General features: G+C 37.8%; 1 protein-coding gene across 1 annotated transcript; it reads right to left on the reverse strand.

The window, feature by feature from the left end:
- Positions 1–321: 321 nt before the first annotated feature.
- Positions 322–951, reverse strand: LOC132500185 (transcription factor BTF3-like). The gene has a single exon (XM_060115114.1). The coding sequence runs from the start codon at positions 949–951 to the stop codon at positions 466–468; it is 486 nt and encodes a 161-aa protein (XP_059971097.1). The 3' UTR covers positions 322–465.
- Positions 952–19,323: the final 18,372 nt, after the last annotated feature.

The following is a 19,323-nucleotide window of genomic DNA, read 5'->3' on the forward strand; positions in this document are numbered from 1 at the left end:
CTTTTTCTACGTACTTGCCCTCCCGGGATATGTGAAAGGGAGAGAGAGAGAGGTTGACTGACTGATTATTGACCTGTGTATTTATAAACAACTCTCATAAAAAAGCATAATTTAGGTTAGAGAAAGTCACAGAATGTACCAAACCCTACCAGCAATTTGTCTTTCTCTATGTTAGCTTATAAGAAAAAACTACTAGTGATTTGAATATTTTCTTTTTTGGAAACTTTATTAACCTTTGTTTCAAACTTTATTCCCAGGCTTTGTCAGCTTAATTAGCTGCAAAGAATGACATTGTATTAAGCAAAAACTGAAAAGAGCTGCAGTATCCAGGGGCTTGGGCTTAAAAATATTAGAGATTTAGATTTTATCAGATCCATAAACAAAATTTTAAAAAGCAGTCATAATATAAAATAGCAGCTCCCAGTAACTTCTTCAAGATTTATCTTCTTCAGAAGTTGACTCAATTCAGTTTGCTTCATTCTTGGAAGTCTCATCAAAATTCTCCACAAGATCTGGAACTTCATCATCATCATCCTCTCCAGTAGCAAGTGGTGCTTTTCCATCCACAGATTGTTTGGGCAGAGCTTCAGCCAGTTTCCTTAAACTGGTCAGACTGTCTGCGCCAAGCTGGTTTAAGATGCTGGGTAGCATTTCTGTCAGCTGCTTTGTCTTAGCATGGCCTGTAATGGTGAAAGTGTTTGCTGCCAGAGATGCCTGAACTTTAGGGATGTTAAAGTGAATCACTGTTCCTTTGTTTGTGAACATATTCACCTCTTCAATACCAGAGATACTGTTCACCCCTAACTTCTTTAAAGAGAACTGACGTTTTTTATAGTCTTCTGTGGCTGTTCTATGAACCACCTTCTTTCTGCGAGCAGTTCCTTTCCCACCAATGTGCACTTGTGCCTGCAGTTTGGCGAGTTTCTCTTGGTTCATGATAGCTTCTTTCATCTTGTTGGAGCAGAAATGGGGCCGCACAGGGGACTAGGGTTGGCGATCAGGGGGTCTCGGGCAGACCAGCTGAGATAAGGTGCACACACGCAAGGACGCAAGATGGCAGCTAGAGCGATATGAATTTTTGTTCTACTTTATTTTCCTTCTCCCACACACTTATGGAGTTTTTTGTTTTTGTTTTTTAATGAAAGAAGTAGCATAAGGGGGAAAGATAAGAGACAAGATGCTTAGAAAACCATCCCTTGGATGATTGAATCAACTGGTTCAATTCCAAGGAAATTTCCCAAAAAACAGAGAAGATTTTAATTTTCTTTTCACAAGGCTCAGATAGCAGTAACTTGTATAGACAATTAAGACCTAAATGTAGTGGGATAATACTTCTGTGGTATTCACCCATGTTCTTTTTTTCCTTCCAGAATTTCTTGCTTTCCTTTCCCCTAATTTGAGCAGATCGTCTGCTCCATGTTCCTTGACTTAGGGTTGATTTAAGGAAAGTTTTCCTAGTTGTTGTTAAAGAGATTTTTTTTTAATTGAAGGTAATCTGACTTTTATCCAGACTAGAAAATCTTTTTTTCCATTAGGGGAGATGGAGAAAGATGGAACGAAGGTCAAATGAGAGCAAAAACCTCCCTGGATCCCAGAGAAAGGATCTTGTACCCCACTTCTCAGAGGGAAAGCCCAAGGGAGAAAGATCTGTTTATGGAGCACTGAAACAAAAGGTACCTGGTTCCTAGGAAAAGCTTCCAGAAACAACAAACTGTCTATACTTGTTCTAAGAGTTGTTTATAGATATACACGTCAATAATCAGTCTGTCGGTCTGTCTGTCTTTCTTTCCCTAGGTAGACAAGTACCTAGAAAGGGAAAGGCTCTGTGACACCTTTAGTTGAAGAGACCATGAACAGCCTCACAGAGATGGCTGAGAGAAGCAGAAAGATTCCTTGCTCCTATTAGTGATACAGAATCAGGAAAAAGAGCCCTCACAACCAAAGAAAGTATGCCTAGGGAGCTGAGGACATCTTGGCAGCAAACCAAGTGGAGTGATAACTTAGGACAAATTAGAAGAGTAGATATCTCATTTGCTATCTCCATGCAAATATGACAGAGAGACCACATGGATCCCCTCCCCCAATGTCTTTTATCCTCTCCAAATTCTTAGATATATTCTTAAATATATATCCTAAAGAAATGTGAAGGAGGGGAAATCCCAAATTAATGGAAATATTCTACCCCACTATAAGAGAGAGTGCAACATAGAGAGTAAGCTGAATTATATAAAAAGTTTAAACATATATATGTATTTTTTAATAAATTTATTTATTTATTTATTTTTGGCTGCATTGGGTCTTCGTTGCTGCATGCGGGCTTTCTCTAGTTGTGGCGAGCAGGAGCTGCTCTTTGTTGCGGTGTGCAGGCTTCTCATTGTGGTGTCTTCTCTTGTTGCGGACCACAGGCTCTAGGCACGTGGGCTTCAGTAGTTGTGGCACATGGGCTCAGTAGTTGTGGCTCGTGGGCTCCAGAGCACAGGCTCAGTAGTTGTGGCACATGGGCTTAGTTGCTCCACGGCATGTGGGATCTTCCTGGATCAGGGCTCAAATCTGTGTCCCCTGCATTGGCAGGAGGATTCTTAACCACTGTGCCACCAGGGAAGCCCTAAACTTATATTGTTACACTCAATTTTATAGTCAGAGATTCATTCTGACTACATCTATTTTTACAATCTAAGAAGTGATTAGGAAGAAGGGGTGTTCATAGTAATTAATGGTAAGATAATTTCTTACCTTATAGTGACTGAATACAAGTTAGATACAAAGAAGTAAAATTAAATTTATATATTAATCAAGTAATCTAATAAGGTAATAATAGATTACAAGAGTGTGAAATCATATTCATGATGAAGTGGAGCCCACATCACTCAAGGACATAAACATCAGACCAAACCAGGCAATGAAAGGTTTCAATGAGAATCCATCACAGAAGGGACTGTAGTTTGTTTAATCTTGCCTTTCTATACTATGTTCTATATCCTATACCATGTCAAATACTTAAGGGCTAATGCAAACATTTTCTAAACCTAAACTTCCAAACAAGAGAAAGTTTACTTCCCAACTATAACTGGGTAAGTCCATTTAAAGGAATTCTTACTCAGGTCACAAGTGTCTACTTAAGGAATCAAAGTAATAAATTATTGAATAAGACCCCTGTGGCATGTGCAAATACACATACTTCAGGTACCAACACACTCACACAGAATAATTTAACAAGCTCTGCCTACAGAGCCAAGGCAGAGAGAAGGGGGACTCAACTGTCAAGCATATTTTCGACCAAGCAAATTCCTGCAGATGATTCCAAATAGTCAGGCCAAAGAAAACAGCTATCCTTGCCTAGCTGGAAGAGATTGCTTAGAGCCAGTAAAACTGCTAAGTACTACTTGGTTGCCAGGGGGAAAAAAAGTGAATTTGTTAAGCTTTGAAAGCAGGGACTCAATTTTGTTTAAAATATCCACTCACCAAAAAGAGTCTTTAAAAAGCAACGTAGTATTCAGGCATTTTGACACTTGCGCTTTTTCTAAGGACACAGGAACATGTTACAGATAACCTAAGTTCTTAAGGATGCAAAATTTTGATAATGTACTCAACTACAGAGTAAAGAGCTTTGCTGAGACTCTGGTTTAGGTGAGCTCATCTCTAGATACAATCATGAGATAGAGTCTCCTCCTCAGTAAGCCATGACTCCTTCATCATAATGGGCATCTGGCTATCTTCTAATTGATTGTGTGAGGGTCTCTTGCTTCAAATGGCCCACCTAGGTATTCATACTATATGCAGTATTCATGTTCTGAAGCTGGATCAGGTGGAACGTGATATTAAAATATCTACAGTGGTACTTTAAATATTTAAAGTGGTACTTCTCAAACTTTCTTACTGAAATAATTTTAAGGACAAGGAAAGTAAGAATTCTATAGGCAGACCCAAGAGTTTTCATCCACATGTTGAATTTCTTTGAATCCATTTTTTTTGTTTTTGACAATTCATGTGGATATCTTGCTCTATTCCACATTTTTGTAACATACTTTAATGTAAATATAATAGAGGGTAAATTTTCTGTCTCAGAAAGATGTATTGTGTTGACCCTGTGATTTCAAGCATTCATCAATATATCAAGACTACAAACTAGCTTGGAAAGCAAGGCTTTTGGGTCATTTTAAATTATTAGAGGTTTAATCACAGTCTTTGAAGAAAGCATGGATAAAATAGGTTGTAACTGTAATTGCTACTGATATGATTGAAAAAATATATATTCATTTTTAAAGATTTAAATCTGATATTTACAGAATATTACATATTAATAAATATATCCCAGTTTCTTCAGTAGCACAAATGACTTGCAATTACTGGTTAAAATTTTTGAAAATACAAAGAACAAGGGTGATACAGACTATCCTTGTAAATCTGGTATCTTTTCAATTCCCTTTTAGAAGTACATGCAATTATTCCATGATTCCTTATCCCTGGGGCCGGTTCTCAGTCAAGAGACAACCATCTTACTCAATAAAACAAATTCTAATGAGTTGTAACTGCTAATTGATTAATATATTTAAATTTAAAAATTGTAATTATTGTGTGATTCTGGTTTTAAAAGTCACTTAAATTATTAAATTAAATAAATATGAAAACAGTAAATAAAATCCCACCTTGCCATGGAAATTTTGTAGACATTTATCTTTCCAGGTAGATAAAGATCTAAAATTTCACATTCTGTTTCGAAAATTTTTTCAAATTGTGTGTTGAACTTTTTTTTTTTTTTTTTTTTGCGGTAGGCGGGCCTCTCACTGTTGTGGCCTCTCCCCTTGCGGAACACAGGCTCCGGACGCGCAGGCTCAGCAGCTATGGCTCACGGGCCTAGCTGCTCTGTGGCATGTGGGATCTTCCCAGACCGGGGCACGAACCCGTGTCCCCTGCATCGGCAGGCGGACTCTCAACCACTGCGCCACCAGGGAAGCCCTGTGTTGAACTTTTAACAAGGGTATCCCAGGGTCAATGTCTTAAGCCAAGGAATGTCTCTAATAGGGCAAGTCAGTAGATGAGAAATTTGGAGACAAGCATGCCTTTTGGTCGACCTCAAATTAGGCAACCTGTCTCCCCATTAGATATGTAGATAGGACTGTATATGGGAGAAGAGGTTCATTGGAAAATAAGATGACAGTGATAAATTCAGAAAAGTTAGTATCTTCAGAGTAAACACATACAACAATGATAATATAAGAATTAAAGTAAAAATGACAATGAAGGAAAAGTAATTATCTTATTTTGTTCTATAATATCTCTACCTTTCAATACCATATGGAAGATTTTATTATCATCCCTATGGCTCAGTCTATATCATGGCTCTGTGGTCCATAGGTACTTTTTCCTTTGTGGTACTCTTCCTTTTTAAGAAAACATTAAAAATTATATTTTATAACTGCAGTGGAATAAAGGAAAATATAATACAGGCTGGACTCCATTATTATATATCCATTATTATCATATTCATTTTTTCTCCTGATTTTAAGAGAAATTAAAATTAAAATCTTTTTGTGGACCCCTAAAAGTATTGTAGGCATGAGGTACTACTGTGCCTACTGGCTAATATATGTCAACCCTGCCTATGGCAGATAATGCGAGTTAATCCACAAAAGCTATTCACCTCTTCTTCTAGAATAATGAAACCCCCAGTTTTTAGCCAGGCACATGGCCATCCAAGATAAAGTCTACAGTTCCCAGCCTCCCTTGCAGCTATGTGCAGCCAGATATCAAGTTTCATCAATGGAACGTGAGCAATGGTCACAACTTCCAGGTCGTGTTCTTTTTCCCTGCATCTGGAATTCAGTAGTGGTAAGAGTGAGTCATTCAGGGGACTTCCCTGGTGATCCAGTGGTTAAGACTTTGCCTTCCAATACAGGTGGTGTGGGTTCAATCCCTGGTCAGGGCACTAAGATCCCACATGCCTCGTGGCCAATAAACCAAAATATAAAACAGAAGCAATACTATAACAAATTCAATAAAGATTTTAAAAATGGTCCACATCAAAAAAAAGAAAAAAAAATCTTTAAAAAAAAGAGTGAGTCATTCAGGCTATGGAAATGGGGACAACACTCTAGGGACACTGGAACAATCAGACAGCAAGAGCCTGGGTCTCTGATGTCTCATGGAGCCTTGATGACTTCCCAGAGCAGTCACAATACCAGCCCAGATTTTATATGAATGAGAAATAAATTTCTATTCAGTTCTATTCAGTTTAAGTCTGAATAGACTTTGGGGACTTGGTTACATGCAGCCAAACCTATATTCAAATAGAATCACCTTTCACACTGAGGAAACTGAGGCACAGATGTGATTTTTCTCAATGTGATTTAGTACAAACTAAAACATAGCAAAGGTCAATCCTGACCTATCCATATTCAAAACCTATGCTCTATTCACTGCCTTCCCATATTGTCTTCTCCCTTCAGAGAAACAAAAAGCATGGAGAACAAAGCAACTATGAGAGGAAGAAGAAGATTATAAACTTTATGAAGCAATAAGTGTCATCAAAAGAGAATCCAAAAAAAGACAAATGGAAAGAAAAAAAATGAAACAAATTCAATGTGAATTTTTGCCAGAACCACATGACGTGGCAATTTGCATTATGACTACTTACAGGAAGTATTAGAAACTTTCTAAGAAAGGAACAGTTCACATAAATGATGGATTCAATACATTTTGCTTAATTGTCAGTTTTGACGATAAGTATATATATTTTTGCTCATATAATTTCTGATTTTAACTGACACAAAGCATGACACTGAGGTTAGAGTCCACAAAACGTACCTGGAAAAAGCATCTTAGTAAGAAATATTTCCAGAGATTGGTTCCAGATGGCAGAGTAGAAGGATGTGTGTTCACTCCCTCTTGTGAGAGCACCAGAATCACAACTAATGGCTGAACAATCATTGACAGGAAGACACCAGAACTCACCAAAAAAGATACCCCACATCCAAAGACAGGAAAAGCCACAATGAGACAGTAGGAGGGTGCAATCACAATAAAATCAAATCCCATAACTGCCGGGTGGGTGACTCACAAACTGGAGAACAATTATACCATAGAAGTCCACCCACTGGAGTGAAGGTTCTGAGCCCCACATCAGGCTTCCAAACCTGGGGATCCGGCAACAGGAGGAGGAATTCCCAGAGAATCAGACTTTGAAGTGTGGTGGGATTTAATTGCAGGACTTTGACAGGACTGGGGGAAACAGAGACTCTACTCTTGGAGGGCACACACAAAATAGTGTGTGCATCGGGACCCAGGGGGAAGGAGCAGTGACCCTATAGGAGACTGAATCAGACCTACCTGCTAGTGTTGGAGGGTCTCCTGCAGAGGCGGAGGCTGGCTGTGGCTCACCACAGGGACAAGGACAGTGGCAGCAGAAATTCTGGGAAATACTCCTTGGTGTGAGCCCTCCCCGAGTCCACCATTAGCCCCACCAAAGAGCCAGGTAGGCTCGAGTGCTGGGTCGCCTCAGGCCAAACAACCAACAAGGAGGGAACCCAGCCCCATCCATCAGGAGACAAGGAGATTAAAGTTTTACTGAGCTCTGCCCACCAGAGCAACAGCCAGCTCTACCTACCACCAGTCCCTCCCATCAGGAAGCTTGCACAAGCCTCTTAGATAGCTGCATCCACCAGAGGGCAGACAGCAGAAGCAAGAGCAACAACAATCCTGCAGCCTGTGGAAAGAAAACCACATTCACAGAAAAACAGACAAAAGGAACAGGCAGAGGACTATGTATCAGATGAAGGAACAAGATAAAAGCTCAGAAAAACAACTAGATGACATGGAGATAGGCAACCTTCCAGAAAAAGAATTCAGAATAATGATAGTGAAGATGATCCAGGACATTGGAAAAAGAATGGAGGCAAAGATAGAGAAGATGCAAGAAATGTTTAACAAAGACCTAGAAGAATTAAAGAACAAGCACCTAGAAGAATTAAAGAACAAACAGAGATGACCAATACAATAACTGAAATGAAAAATACACTAGAAGGAATCAGTAGCAGAATAATTGAGGCAGAAGAATGGATAAGTGACCTGGAAGACAGAATGGTGGAATTCACTGCTGCAGAACAGAATAAAGGAAAAAGAATGAAAAGAAATGAAGACAGCCTAAGAGACATCTGGGACAACATTAAATGTACCAACATTCTTATTATAGGAGTCCCAGAAGGAGAAGAGAGAGAGAAAGGGCCCAAGAAAATATTTGAAGAGATTATAGTTGAAAACTTCCCTAATATGGGAAAGGAAATAGCCATCCAAGTCCAGGAAGCACAGAGAGTCCCAGGCAGGATAAACCCAAGGAGAAACACACCGAGACACATGGTAATAAAATCGACAAAAATTAAAGACAAAGAAAAATCATTAAAAGCAACAGGGGAAAAATAACAAATAAATACAAGGGAACTCCCATAAGGTTAACAGCTGATTTCTGAGCAAAAACCCTATAAGTCAGAAGTGAGTGGCACAATATATTTAAAGTGATGAAAGGGAAAAACCTACAACCAAGATTACTCTACCCAGCAAGGATCTCATTCAGATTTGACAGAGAAATCAAAACTTTTACAGACAAACAAAAGCTAAGAGAATTCAGCACCACCAAACCAGCGATACAACAAATGCTAAAGGAACTTCTCTAAGTAGGAAACACAAGAGAAGAAAAGCACTGACAAAAACAAACCCAAAACAATGAAGAAAATGGTGACAGGAACATACATATGGATAATTACCTTAAATGGGAGTGGACTAAATGCTCCAACCAAAAGACACAGGCTCACTGAAAGGATACAAAAAAAAGACCCATATATATGGTGTCTACAAGAGATCCACTTCAGACCTAGGGACAAATACAGACTGAAAGGAGGGGATGGAAAAAGATATTCTATGAAAATGGAAATCAAAAGAAAGCTGGAGTAGCAATACAAATATCAGATAAAATTGACTTTAAACTAAAGAATGTTACAAGAGACAAGGAAGGCCACTACATAATGATCAAGAGATCAATCCAAGAAGAAGATATAACAATTATAAATATATATACACCCAACATAGGAGTACCTCAATACATAAGGCAAATGCTAACAGCTATAAAAGAGGAAATTGACAGTAATACAGTAATAGTGGGGGGCTTTAACACCTCATTTATGCCAATGGATAGATCATCCAGACAGAAAATTAATAGGGAAACACAAGCTTTAAATGACACAATAGACCAGACAAATTTAATTGATATTTATAGGACATTCCATCCAAAAATAGCAGACTACACTTTCTTCTCAAGTGCTCATGGAACATTCTACAGGATAGATCCCACCTGGGATCACAAATCAAGCCTTGGTAAATTTAAGAAAATTGAAATCATACCAAGCATCTTTTTCTATCACAACGTTATGAGATTAGAAATGAATTACAAGGAAAAAAACATAAAAGAACACAAACACATGGAGGCTAAACAATATATTACTAAATAACCAAGAGATCACTAAAGAAATCAAAGAGGAAATCAAAAAATCCCTAGAGACAAATAACAACAAAAACACGATGATCCAAAACCTATGGGATGTAGCAAAAGCAATTCTAAGAGCAAAGTTGATAGCAATATAATCCTGCTTCAAGAAACAAGAAAAATTTCAAATAAATAATCTAACCTTACACCTAAAGGAACTAGGGAAAGAAGAACAAACAAAACCCAAAGTTAGTAGAAGGAAAGAAACCATAAATATCAGAGCAGAAATAAATGAAATAGAAACAAGGAAAACAACAGCAAAGATCAATAAAACTAAAAGCTGGTTCTTTGAGAAGATAAACAAAGTTGATAAACCTTTAGACAGACTCATCAAGAAAAAGAGGGAGAGGACTCAAATCAATAAAATCAGAAATGAAAAAGGAGAAGTCACACAGACACTGCAGAAATACAAAGCATCCTAAGAGACTACTATAAGCAACTCTATGCCAATAAAATAGACAACCTGGAAGTAATGGACAAATTCTTAGAAAGGTATAACGTTCCAAGACTGAACCAGGAAGAAATAGAAAATATGAACAGACCAATCACAAGTAATGAAATTTAAACTGTGATTAAAAATCTTCCAACAGGGCTTCCCTGGTGGCGCAGTGGTTGAGAGTCTGCCTGCTGATGCAGGGGACGCGGGTTCATGCCCCGGTCTTGGAAGATCCCACATGCCGCAGAGCGGCTGGGCCAGTGAGCCATGGCCGCTGAGCCTGCACGTCTGGAGCCTGTGTTCTGCAACGGGAGAGGTCACAGCAGTGAGAGGTCCACGCACCGCAAAAAAAAAAAAAAAAAAAAAAAAAAAAAAAAAACCTTCCAACAAACAAAAGTCCAGGACCAGATGGCTTCACAGGTGAATTCTATCAAGCATTTAGAGAAGACTTATCACCCATCCTTCTCAAACTCTTCCAAAAAATTGCGGAGGAAGGAACACTCCCAAACTCATTCTACGAGGCTACCATCACCTGATCACCCTGATACCAAAACCAGACAAAGATACTAGAAAAAAAGAAAATTACAGACCAATATTACTGATAAATATAGATGCAAGAGTCCTCAAGAAAATATTAGCAAACAGAATCCAACAACACATTAAAAGGATCATACACCATGTTTAAGTGGAATTTATCCCTGAGATGCAAGGATTCTTCAATATATGCAAATCTATCAATGTGATACACCATGTGAACTAACTGAAGAATAAAAACCATATGATCATCTCAATAGATGCAGAAAAAGCTTTTGAAAAAATTCAACACCCATTTATAATAAAAACTCTCCAGAAAGTGGGCATAGAGGGAAACTACCTCAACATAATAAAGACCATATATGACAAATCCACAGAAAACATCATTCTCAATGGTGAAAAACTGAAATCATTTCTCTAAAATCAGGAACAAGACAAGGGTGTCCACTCTCACTACTATTATTCAACGTAGTCTTGGAAGTCCTAGCCATGGCAATCAGAGAAGGAAAAGAAATAAAAGGAATACAAATTGGAAAAAAAGAAGTAAAACTGTCACTGTGCAGATGACATGATACTATACATAAAGAATCCTAAAGATGCCACCAGAAAACTACTAGAGCTAATCAATGAATCTGGTAAATTTGCAGGATACAAAATTAATGCACAGAAATCTCTGGCATTCCTATACACTCACAATGAAGGATCAGAAAGAGAAATTAAGGAAATAATCCCTTTCACCATTGCAACAAAAAGAATAAAATACCTAGGAATAAACATACCTAAGGAGGTAAAAGACCTGTATGCAGAAAACTGTAAGACACTGCTGAAAGAAATCAAAGATGACACAAACGGACAGAGAGATATACCATGTTCTTGGATTGGAAGAATCAATATTGTGAAAATGACTCTACTACCCAAAGCAATCTACAGATTCAATGCAATCCCTATCAAATTACCAATGGCATTTTTTACAGAAGTAGAACAAGAAATCTTAAAATTTGTAGGGAGACACAAAAGACCTCGAATAGCCAAAGAAATCTTGAGGGGAAAAAAACAGAGCTAGCAGAATCAGACTCCCTGACTTCACACTATATTACAAAGCTACAGTAATCAAGACAATATGGTACTGACACAAAAACAGAAATATAGATCAATGGAACAGGATAGAGCTCACTCAGAGATAAACCCACGCACCTATGGTCAACTAATCTATGACAAAGGAGGAAAGGATATACAATGGAGAAAAGGCAGTCTCTTCAATAAGCGGTGCTGGCAAAACTGGACAGCTACATGTAAAAGAATGGAATTAGAACACTCCCTAATACCATACACAAAAATAAACTCCAAATGGATTAGAGACCTAAATGTAAGACCGGACACTATAAAACTCTTAGAGGAAACCATAGGAAGAACAGTCTTCGACATAAATCACAGCAAGATCCTTTTTGACCTACCTCCTAGAGTAATGGAAATAAAAACAAAAATAAACAAATGGGACCTAATGAAACTTAAAAGCTTTTGCACAGCAAAGGAAACTATAAACAAGACAAAAAGACAACACTCAGAATGGGAGAAAATATTTGCAAATGAATCAACGGACATAGAATTAATCTCCAAAATATACAAGCAGCTCATGCAGCTCAATATTAAAAAAACAAGCAACCCAATCAAAAAATGGGCAGTAGACCTAGATAGACATCTCTCCAAAGAAGAGAAACAGATGGCCAAGAGACATGTGAGAAGCTGCTCAACATCACTAATTATTAGAGAAATGCAAATCAAAAGTACAATGAGCTATCACTTCACACCAGTTAGAATGGGCATCATCAGAAAATGTACAAACAACAAATGCTGGAGAGGGTGTGGAGAAAAGGGAACACTCTTGCACTGTTGATGGGAATGTAAATTGATACAGCCACTATAGAGAACAGTATGGAGGTTCCTTAAAAAACTAAAAGTAGAATTACCCTATGACCCAGCAACCCCACTCCTGGGCATATACCCAGAGCAAACCATAATTCAAAAGGACACATGCACCCTAATGTTCATTGCACCACTATTTACAATAGCCAGGACATGGAAGCAACCTAAATGCCCATTGACAGATGAATGGATAAAGAAGATGTGGTACATATATACAATGGAATATTACTGAGCCATAAAAAGAAAGAAATTGGGTCATTTGTAGAGACTTGGATGGACCTAGAGACTGTCATACAGAGTGAAGTACATCAGAAAGAGAAAAACAAATATCGTATATTAACGCATATATGTGGAATCTAGGAAAATGGTACAGATGAACCGGTTTTCAAGGCAGAAATAGAGACACAGATGTAGTGAATAAATATATGGACACCAAGGGGGAAAGTGGCGGGGGGGCGTTGGTGGTGGGATGAATTGGGAGATTGGGATGGACATATACACACTAATATGTATAGACTAGATAACTAATAAGAACCTGCTGTATAAAAATAAATAAAATTAAATTTAAAAAAATTTTCCAAATACAGATCCAGTTGTTTCCTTCTAACCCTCAGGATATAGGTTCATCCCTCCTGAGTACATTTTTGCCTTATCAGTGTGTTCATCAGGGTAAACAGGATCCCTGCCCAAACAACTACTTCTGTTCTTTGAATACACGAAACAGTCTAGTTACTAACTGAATTTCACTCTTTAAAAAGTAAGATCTTTCATATATACACCTGAGTCTTGGGTCTTTTCGTTCAAAGCAGCCAGAAAGAAAACAAAGTTTTCTACTATTGTATAAAAGCCATATTCTATTTAAAAGGGAGTCTTTCAATGAGTCTGAAATGGGCACGGGGGTTCTTCCATTCCTTGTTCATTAGTGTAAACAAAATGAAAGAACACAGATGTCACTTGCTTCCTGGGGAATCTTACTTTATTTAGGCAAGTCCAGATCACCTTAGAAGTCTTGTAAAAAACTGAGTTTCTCCCTCACATATATATACTTGGAATATGCAGCATTCAGCTATATTTACTATATTTCCAATAATGAATATTTTCAAACCTCCAACTTTTTTTTCATTTTAGATATAGCAATAGGAGTATCACCAGAAGACTTACATTGTGATTATATATTTTTATCTCCTAAGATCAAAGCTGATCCACAAAGAGAGAAAACCTCTAACCGAAGTCTATCATTGCCCATCTTGTCACAAAGACTGTCTGGTGGCCAGAGCCAGAGCTTGGTAAAGGAATGAGAGGCAAAGATACTCTTCTCTCCAGGAGTAGCCTCCAATGTGGCATTAAGGAAGATAATTTGTTATAGTGTGGGGAAAAATATTAGAACTTTATCTTTTATCTAAGCAATAAGGAAGTAACTACACTTTATTACATGGATCAACAACATTCCCCTTATTCAGTCAGTATGCAGAGACTTCTGCCACATGTAATGAGCAAGATATCTAGAAATACAAAAGGGACTAGTTGCAAAACACATCAGGGGTGACAGCAATGTACTGCCTCATGTGCTTGTTTCCAGTGTATTCTATTATGTTATAATTTTCGTGGATCCAGTTAAATGAATTAAAAAATTATTGGGTTTTGAATGGATCTATCCTCACAAAATGTCAAGTAGATTAAAAAGTTTCAGCAAATAACCCATGGATTGAAAAATGCTAGTAATTTAAATACAACCAAACCACCAGAAAATGGCAAAATCAATATTTCAGCTCCTAGTATTATTTTTTAATCAGCCACATTATATATTTTTTAAAAATCATCTAGTCCTGTGTAAAAAGATCTGTTTGAAAACTTCAAAATTATCAAGAACGCTATTTGAAATACGGGTTTTCTTTCATTATTTTTAACAACGAACAGCCATAATTTTCATCACACAATGAGCTACAATGAGTCTCATGTTAAGGCACATTGTACTTTAAGATATTAACTCATGATGTAAGCATGTAAAATATAGCATAATCATTTTTTCAGCAATGTTTAAAGCCATGCTATCCTCAAGCCACCAGTTTATAACATTTTACTAAACTTAATGATCAGTATTTAGGAGCCACTTCTGTGATTCATTAGTTAATAGTGAAAGCCATATACAATTGGGGAAACACTTTGTCTTCCTAATAAAAATGTATGATACAATTTATAGAAATCAATATACTGAACAAGCTACAAAGCACTCCTTTATCAACAAATAGATTTGGAAGGTGCATAGAAAGCATTGTTAAAGATATGGCCAATCAACCATCAGATCACGTTATGAAGTATAAGAGGTTTGCTATGAGTTGGATGAGCAGAGTAATATTCCCTCATGCACAGCTTATATTATCTGTCAGATTTTGTTTAAATGAAATACACAAAGAACTACTTCTTTTTATAAGCTATCAAAGGAAAGATGAAACAGAGAAGGTAGACTCTCAATAGTACCAAAATTCTTTAATAAAACAATGCTTTATACAACTGTATAATATAGTCATTGCCATTGCTGAAGCCACTGCCTCTACTAGAATATAAGACTTCAAGGTTAAGCTTACAGAGATAGCCCTGTACAAGGGACTGCTTCCTGCCTCATTCATAAGCCAAGTGTGGTAGCAAAGAAATGAAAGCCAGAGATGCCCTTCAAGACATAGGATGTCAAAAGTATGATAAGTTCTGTAGAAATAAGCCTTTTTAAAATAATGGAATTTTTAGAATATACTGCATGAGGTAGGAAAAATCAAGAAAGTCTTTGGCTCTCAAAGTTTTGCTTGTTAGCTCACGGCAAAGTTCTTAAAAGAACTGTCGAACTTAAAGACAGAATATATTTCTTTAAATGTGTAAAATTTGCCAAACTTTTTACTGTGATTACAATGACTGCCCATAGTGTCCTCCCAAGAGGATTTTTTTAAAATATAAACACATATAGTCTGTCTGTTGGATTTGAAGTTGGATGAGTGATTACTTTTCAAAAGCAAATCTTACAATGGAGACAGCACTTTGAAAAAGGTATTTGGAAATATTTTTACTCTTATAGAATTATATTACTAAAAAAAAAGTGTCATCTATTTTGAAAATGTCCCTATATCTTTTCTTTACATGTTGATTGGGCTGGAAAATGTCCAATACATTTAAAGTTCTTTCAAACAAAGACTTCTCAGTAAGTTTTGAACTCCTGTCAAAAATGTTAAAATAGGGCTTCCCTGGTGGCGCAGTGGTTTAGAGTCCGCCTGGCGATGCAGGGGACGTGGGTTCGTGCCCCGGTCTGGGAAGATCCCACATGCCGCGGAGCGGCTGGGCCCGTGAGCCATGGCCGCTGAGCCTGCACGTCCAGAGCCTGTGCTCCGCAGCGGGAGAGGCCACAACAGTGAGAAGCCCACGTACCGCAAAAAAAAAAAAAAAAAAAAAAAAAAGTTAAAATATAACATTTTTTATTAGTTTACAAGAACTTATTAATGTCCGAGAATACAGAAATACGGTATACCAAATTTCATTAAAAGATTATATAATTGGAGAATGCTATTTAAAACATGAGTATCTTGATTTAGAAACACAGCCCAGATGTGCTACATTGGAGCCACATAGCTTCATGAAGTATCTATTTCTTACTATAACAGCCATTAAATCTGCCAGAAGATGCAGTAGGCATTAAAAGTACCAGAAGCGGGCTTCCCTGGTGGCACAGTGGTTGAGAGTCCCGCTGCCGATGCAGGGGACACGGGTTCATGCCCCGGTCTGGGAGGATCCCACATGCCGTGGAACGGCTGGGCCCGTGAGCCATGGCCGCTGAGCCTGCGCGTCCGGAGCCTGTGCTCCGCAAGGGGAGAGGCCACAACAGTGAGAGGCCCACGTACCGCAAAAAAAAAAAAAAAAAAGTACCAGAAGTAACTTGAACTTAGAAGCTGACCACGGAAGAATCACTGCGTTGCAAAGGGTTAAACCAAGATTTTCAGTGTTAATGAGAAAGTTGATAGTAGCTACAGGAAACCTAAACCTGTATAGTCCTTTTAACTGTCATGCCCAAATGCTTGTGAAACTCTGAGGGCTTGCTTTAGTTTATTGGAAATCATTAAAATGGTGCACTCTCCCCAGCTGATATTAATAAGGCCACACCATTCTTGCTGCCTGCAATGCCTCTGTGTAATTCGCTGCTGCCCCCAATTATCTGTGGGCGATCTGCAGGCCTGTGGAGGGGGTTCCACATGGGCAGGCGCTTAATGAACAGACTGGCTTATAAACACAGGCTAATCTCTCCCACATGAACACCTGAGGAGGATCACAAGTGACAGCTGTTTAAATTTTCAGGGAAATTAATGACCCCTAAAGAGGCAGCGCTTATCAGGCTTGGAGTAGGTTTGATAGAGGAGAGTCACCATGGGGCAAAATGTTTAGAGTCGTCCATAAGTGCCTCATTCTATGGCTTCATCTTGGGAACTTTTATTGACACGCTCTTTTCTATTAATGCTTGTGTTGGCAGAGCATCTTGGTTCAATCTGTTCCTGATATCGGGCTCCTACAGCCACTAATGAGCATCTCCCCATCCTCAGATCGCAAGCCATTTAAAATGATCAGGACTGTGGTTGGCATCCTGACCACTTAGGGAAAATCCCATCAGACACATACATTTTTTCGGTCCACAAGGCTTTTGTAATGCATCAGCTCAGCCCCAGAGCTGGGCCTCGCAGAGGGAATGGGGAATAGACTGGCCACACTGTCTGGGGAATAGGGCAGACAGGTAATTAAGTGCAGATTGGCCAAAGGGCCAAAAGTGACTTAAAAAACAGATCTAGATGGAAACAGTACATCGCAAAACTCAGTGCCCTCTTCTCCTACTCATACACATATACCCCACCCCCTGCTCTGGTGTTTTATGGCTTTTATGTATCTTTACAACAGAACACACTACATTGTTCTCAGTTGTTTTTACATGCCACAGACCCCAGGATCACTTAACAGGAAGTAGTCTCATTTCCAAGGAGGGGGGGGGTTGCAGAGCCTAGTGTCATGTGAAAGGAGATATAATAGAGAGGCAGACAGACAGATAGAGACAGAGACAAATAGAGATGAGAAACAGATACGCTGGCCTGTGAACAGTGTTAAAGTGGGAAGCCTTAGCTAAACTAAAATAGAGGAGGGGCTAGCAGTGTCAGGTAACAAAACAGAAGCACACTGTAAATATCTTCTGGGGAGTTAATTTCAGAAGGAAGAAGGGAATTTTATTAATATTAGAGAAGGTGAGATTAAACTTCTCTTCAAAACACACCATCGGATTTTTATGCAATTTTCTCAAATGGTTAAATAGCCAAATGTTCTACAGAGGTATGTAAGTATGCTCAAAATCAGGATCCATGGTGGAGAGGAAGGATCATTCTGCTTGGATAAGATGCTCATATATCTCTCTGGCTCATTTCAGTGGGAGTCTCCTATGTTTAGCTGAGATTTAAACTGGTCCTGGCACCTAGAATTCTGGAGTACCAGGTACTGACAATGTCACTCAGAAAAGACAACCTGATCTCTCAGATATATTCCTCTCCCCATGGAGAGGAAAAATGGCACATTTGCCTGCTTTTTCTATGAAGGAAACACTGAAGCCTGGACTATAAGCCTTTATTGCCGAGCTATTTTAGTCCTTTGTGAGGTTTTGCTAGTTATTTTAGCATTTACCTAAGGATAAATATTTTAAAATAAATAAATAGTCTTACAATTTGGTCCATTAAAAATGTACCTGTGTAAATTAGGAATGCAGACTAAAAAAAATTATGCAGGCAACAAATGAACACATGTATGCAAACAACTTCTTCAGTATTACCATGTTTTATTGAGCTTTAGTCTTTTTCTATTCCTAGTGAAAATACATCCCAGATATGTTATTCAATTACTATAATATTTGTATTCCTATAACAGGCAGCAAACTTCATTTGATAAACATTTACATGTAGAAATAATCATAATTCATCTCTCTTTGTTATCAAGGGAAGAAAAGTAAGAAAAATTACTCTAATGTGAGCACAGAAGATATTGTTAGCAGGTAATATGACCGTTTCAGCAAAATACTAATGTTTACCAAATGTTCACTGAATACATAACAAACCATATCCTTAAATAATTGAGATCAGAGTTAGTAAGGTTTATGTATTTCTTTGCTTGAAATTCTGTATTTTGAAAAAAGTATTTTCTGTATTGACAAAATAAATCCTAATAAGTCATGAGTCAAAATCACAAATTTATTTTACATAATATTCAAAAGCTAGTACATCACTAATAAACACACACTCAAGCCTCCCCCTCTTATTCCTCTTATCCCATAGTTAAAAAAACCCAAAAACCAAAACTAACTTTTTGCTTTACTCTATTATGTAAAATACTAGTTTTGGATTTTATTTTCATAAAAGCTCAAATGAACTTAGAGATTCAGAGATAATTATTCATCATCTTCTCAAACTCATTTAATAGTCCAAAGTAACATTACCCAAGGAAATGTTTTTCTGATTGAGAAAATAGAAAGCATAACAGACTTTTGCAAACCAAAGGTAAAAACAACCAGAAAAAGACTTTAATAAGATCAGCTTTGTTTAAAGTTTCTGTTTCAGGATAACATTTGGCTACATAGACTTGACAAAATCATTCTTTATCTACAGTGTTTTTATGTAAGGGTGGTAGAAGTGGACTCTTTCAAAAGAACAGAGGAAAAAAAAAAAGACTGCTGGTGTATCAGCTTCTGGCCAGGGTATTCCTGAAAAAAAAGTCTTCATTTTTGTTATCTTCAGGGAGTGAAACTCTGGCTAGAGCAGCAATTGACTTCACTCCTCTCTTTTGGGAGCAAAAGCAATGATAGAAACATGGTTAACCATTTGTTCCTAGAATTCTCATG

This window comes from Mesoplodon densirostris, chromosome 12 (assembly GCF_025265405.1).
Source record: "Mesoplodon densirostris isolate mMesDen1 chromosome 12, mMesDen1 primary haplotype, whole genome shotgun sequence".
NCBI classification, from domain to species: Eukaryota; Metazoa; Chordata; class Mammalia; order Artiodactyla; family Ziphiidae; genus Mesoplodon; species Mesoplodon densirostris.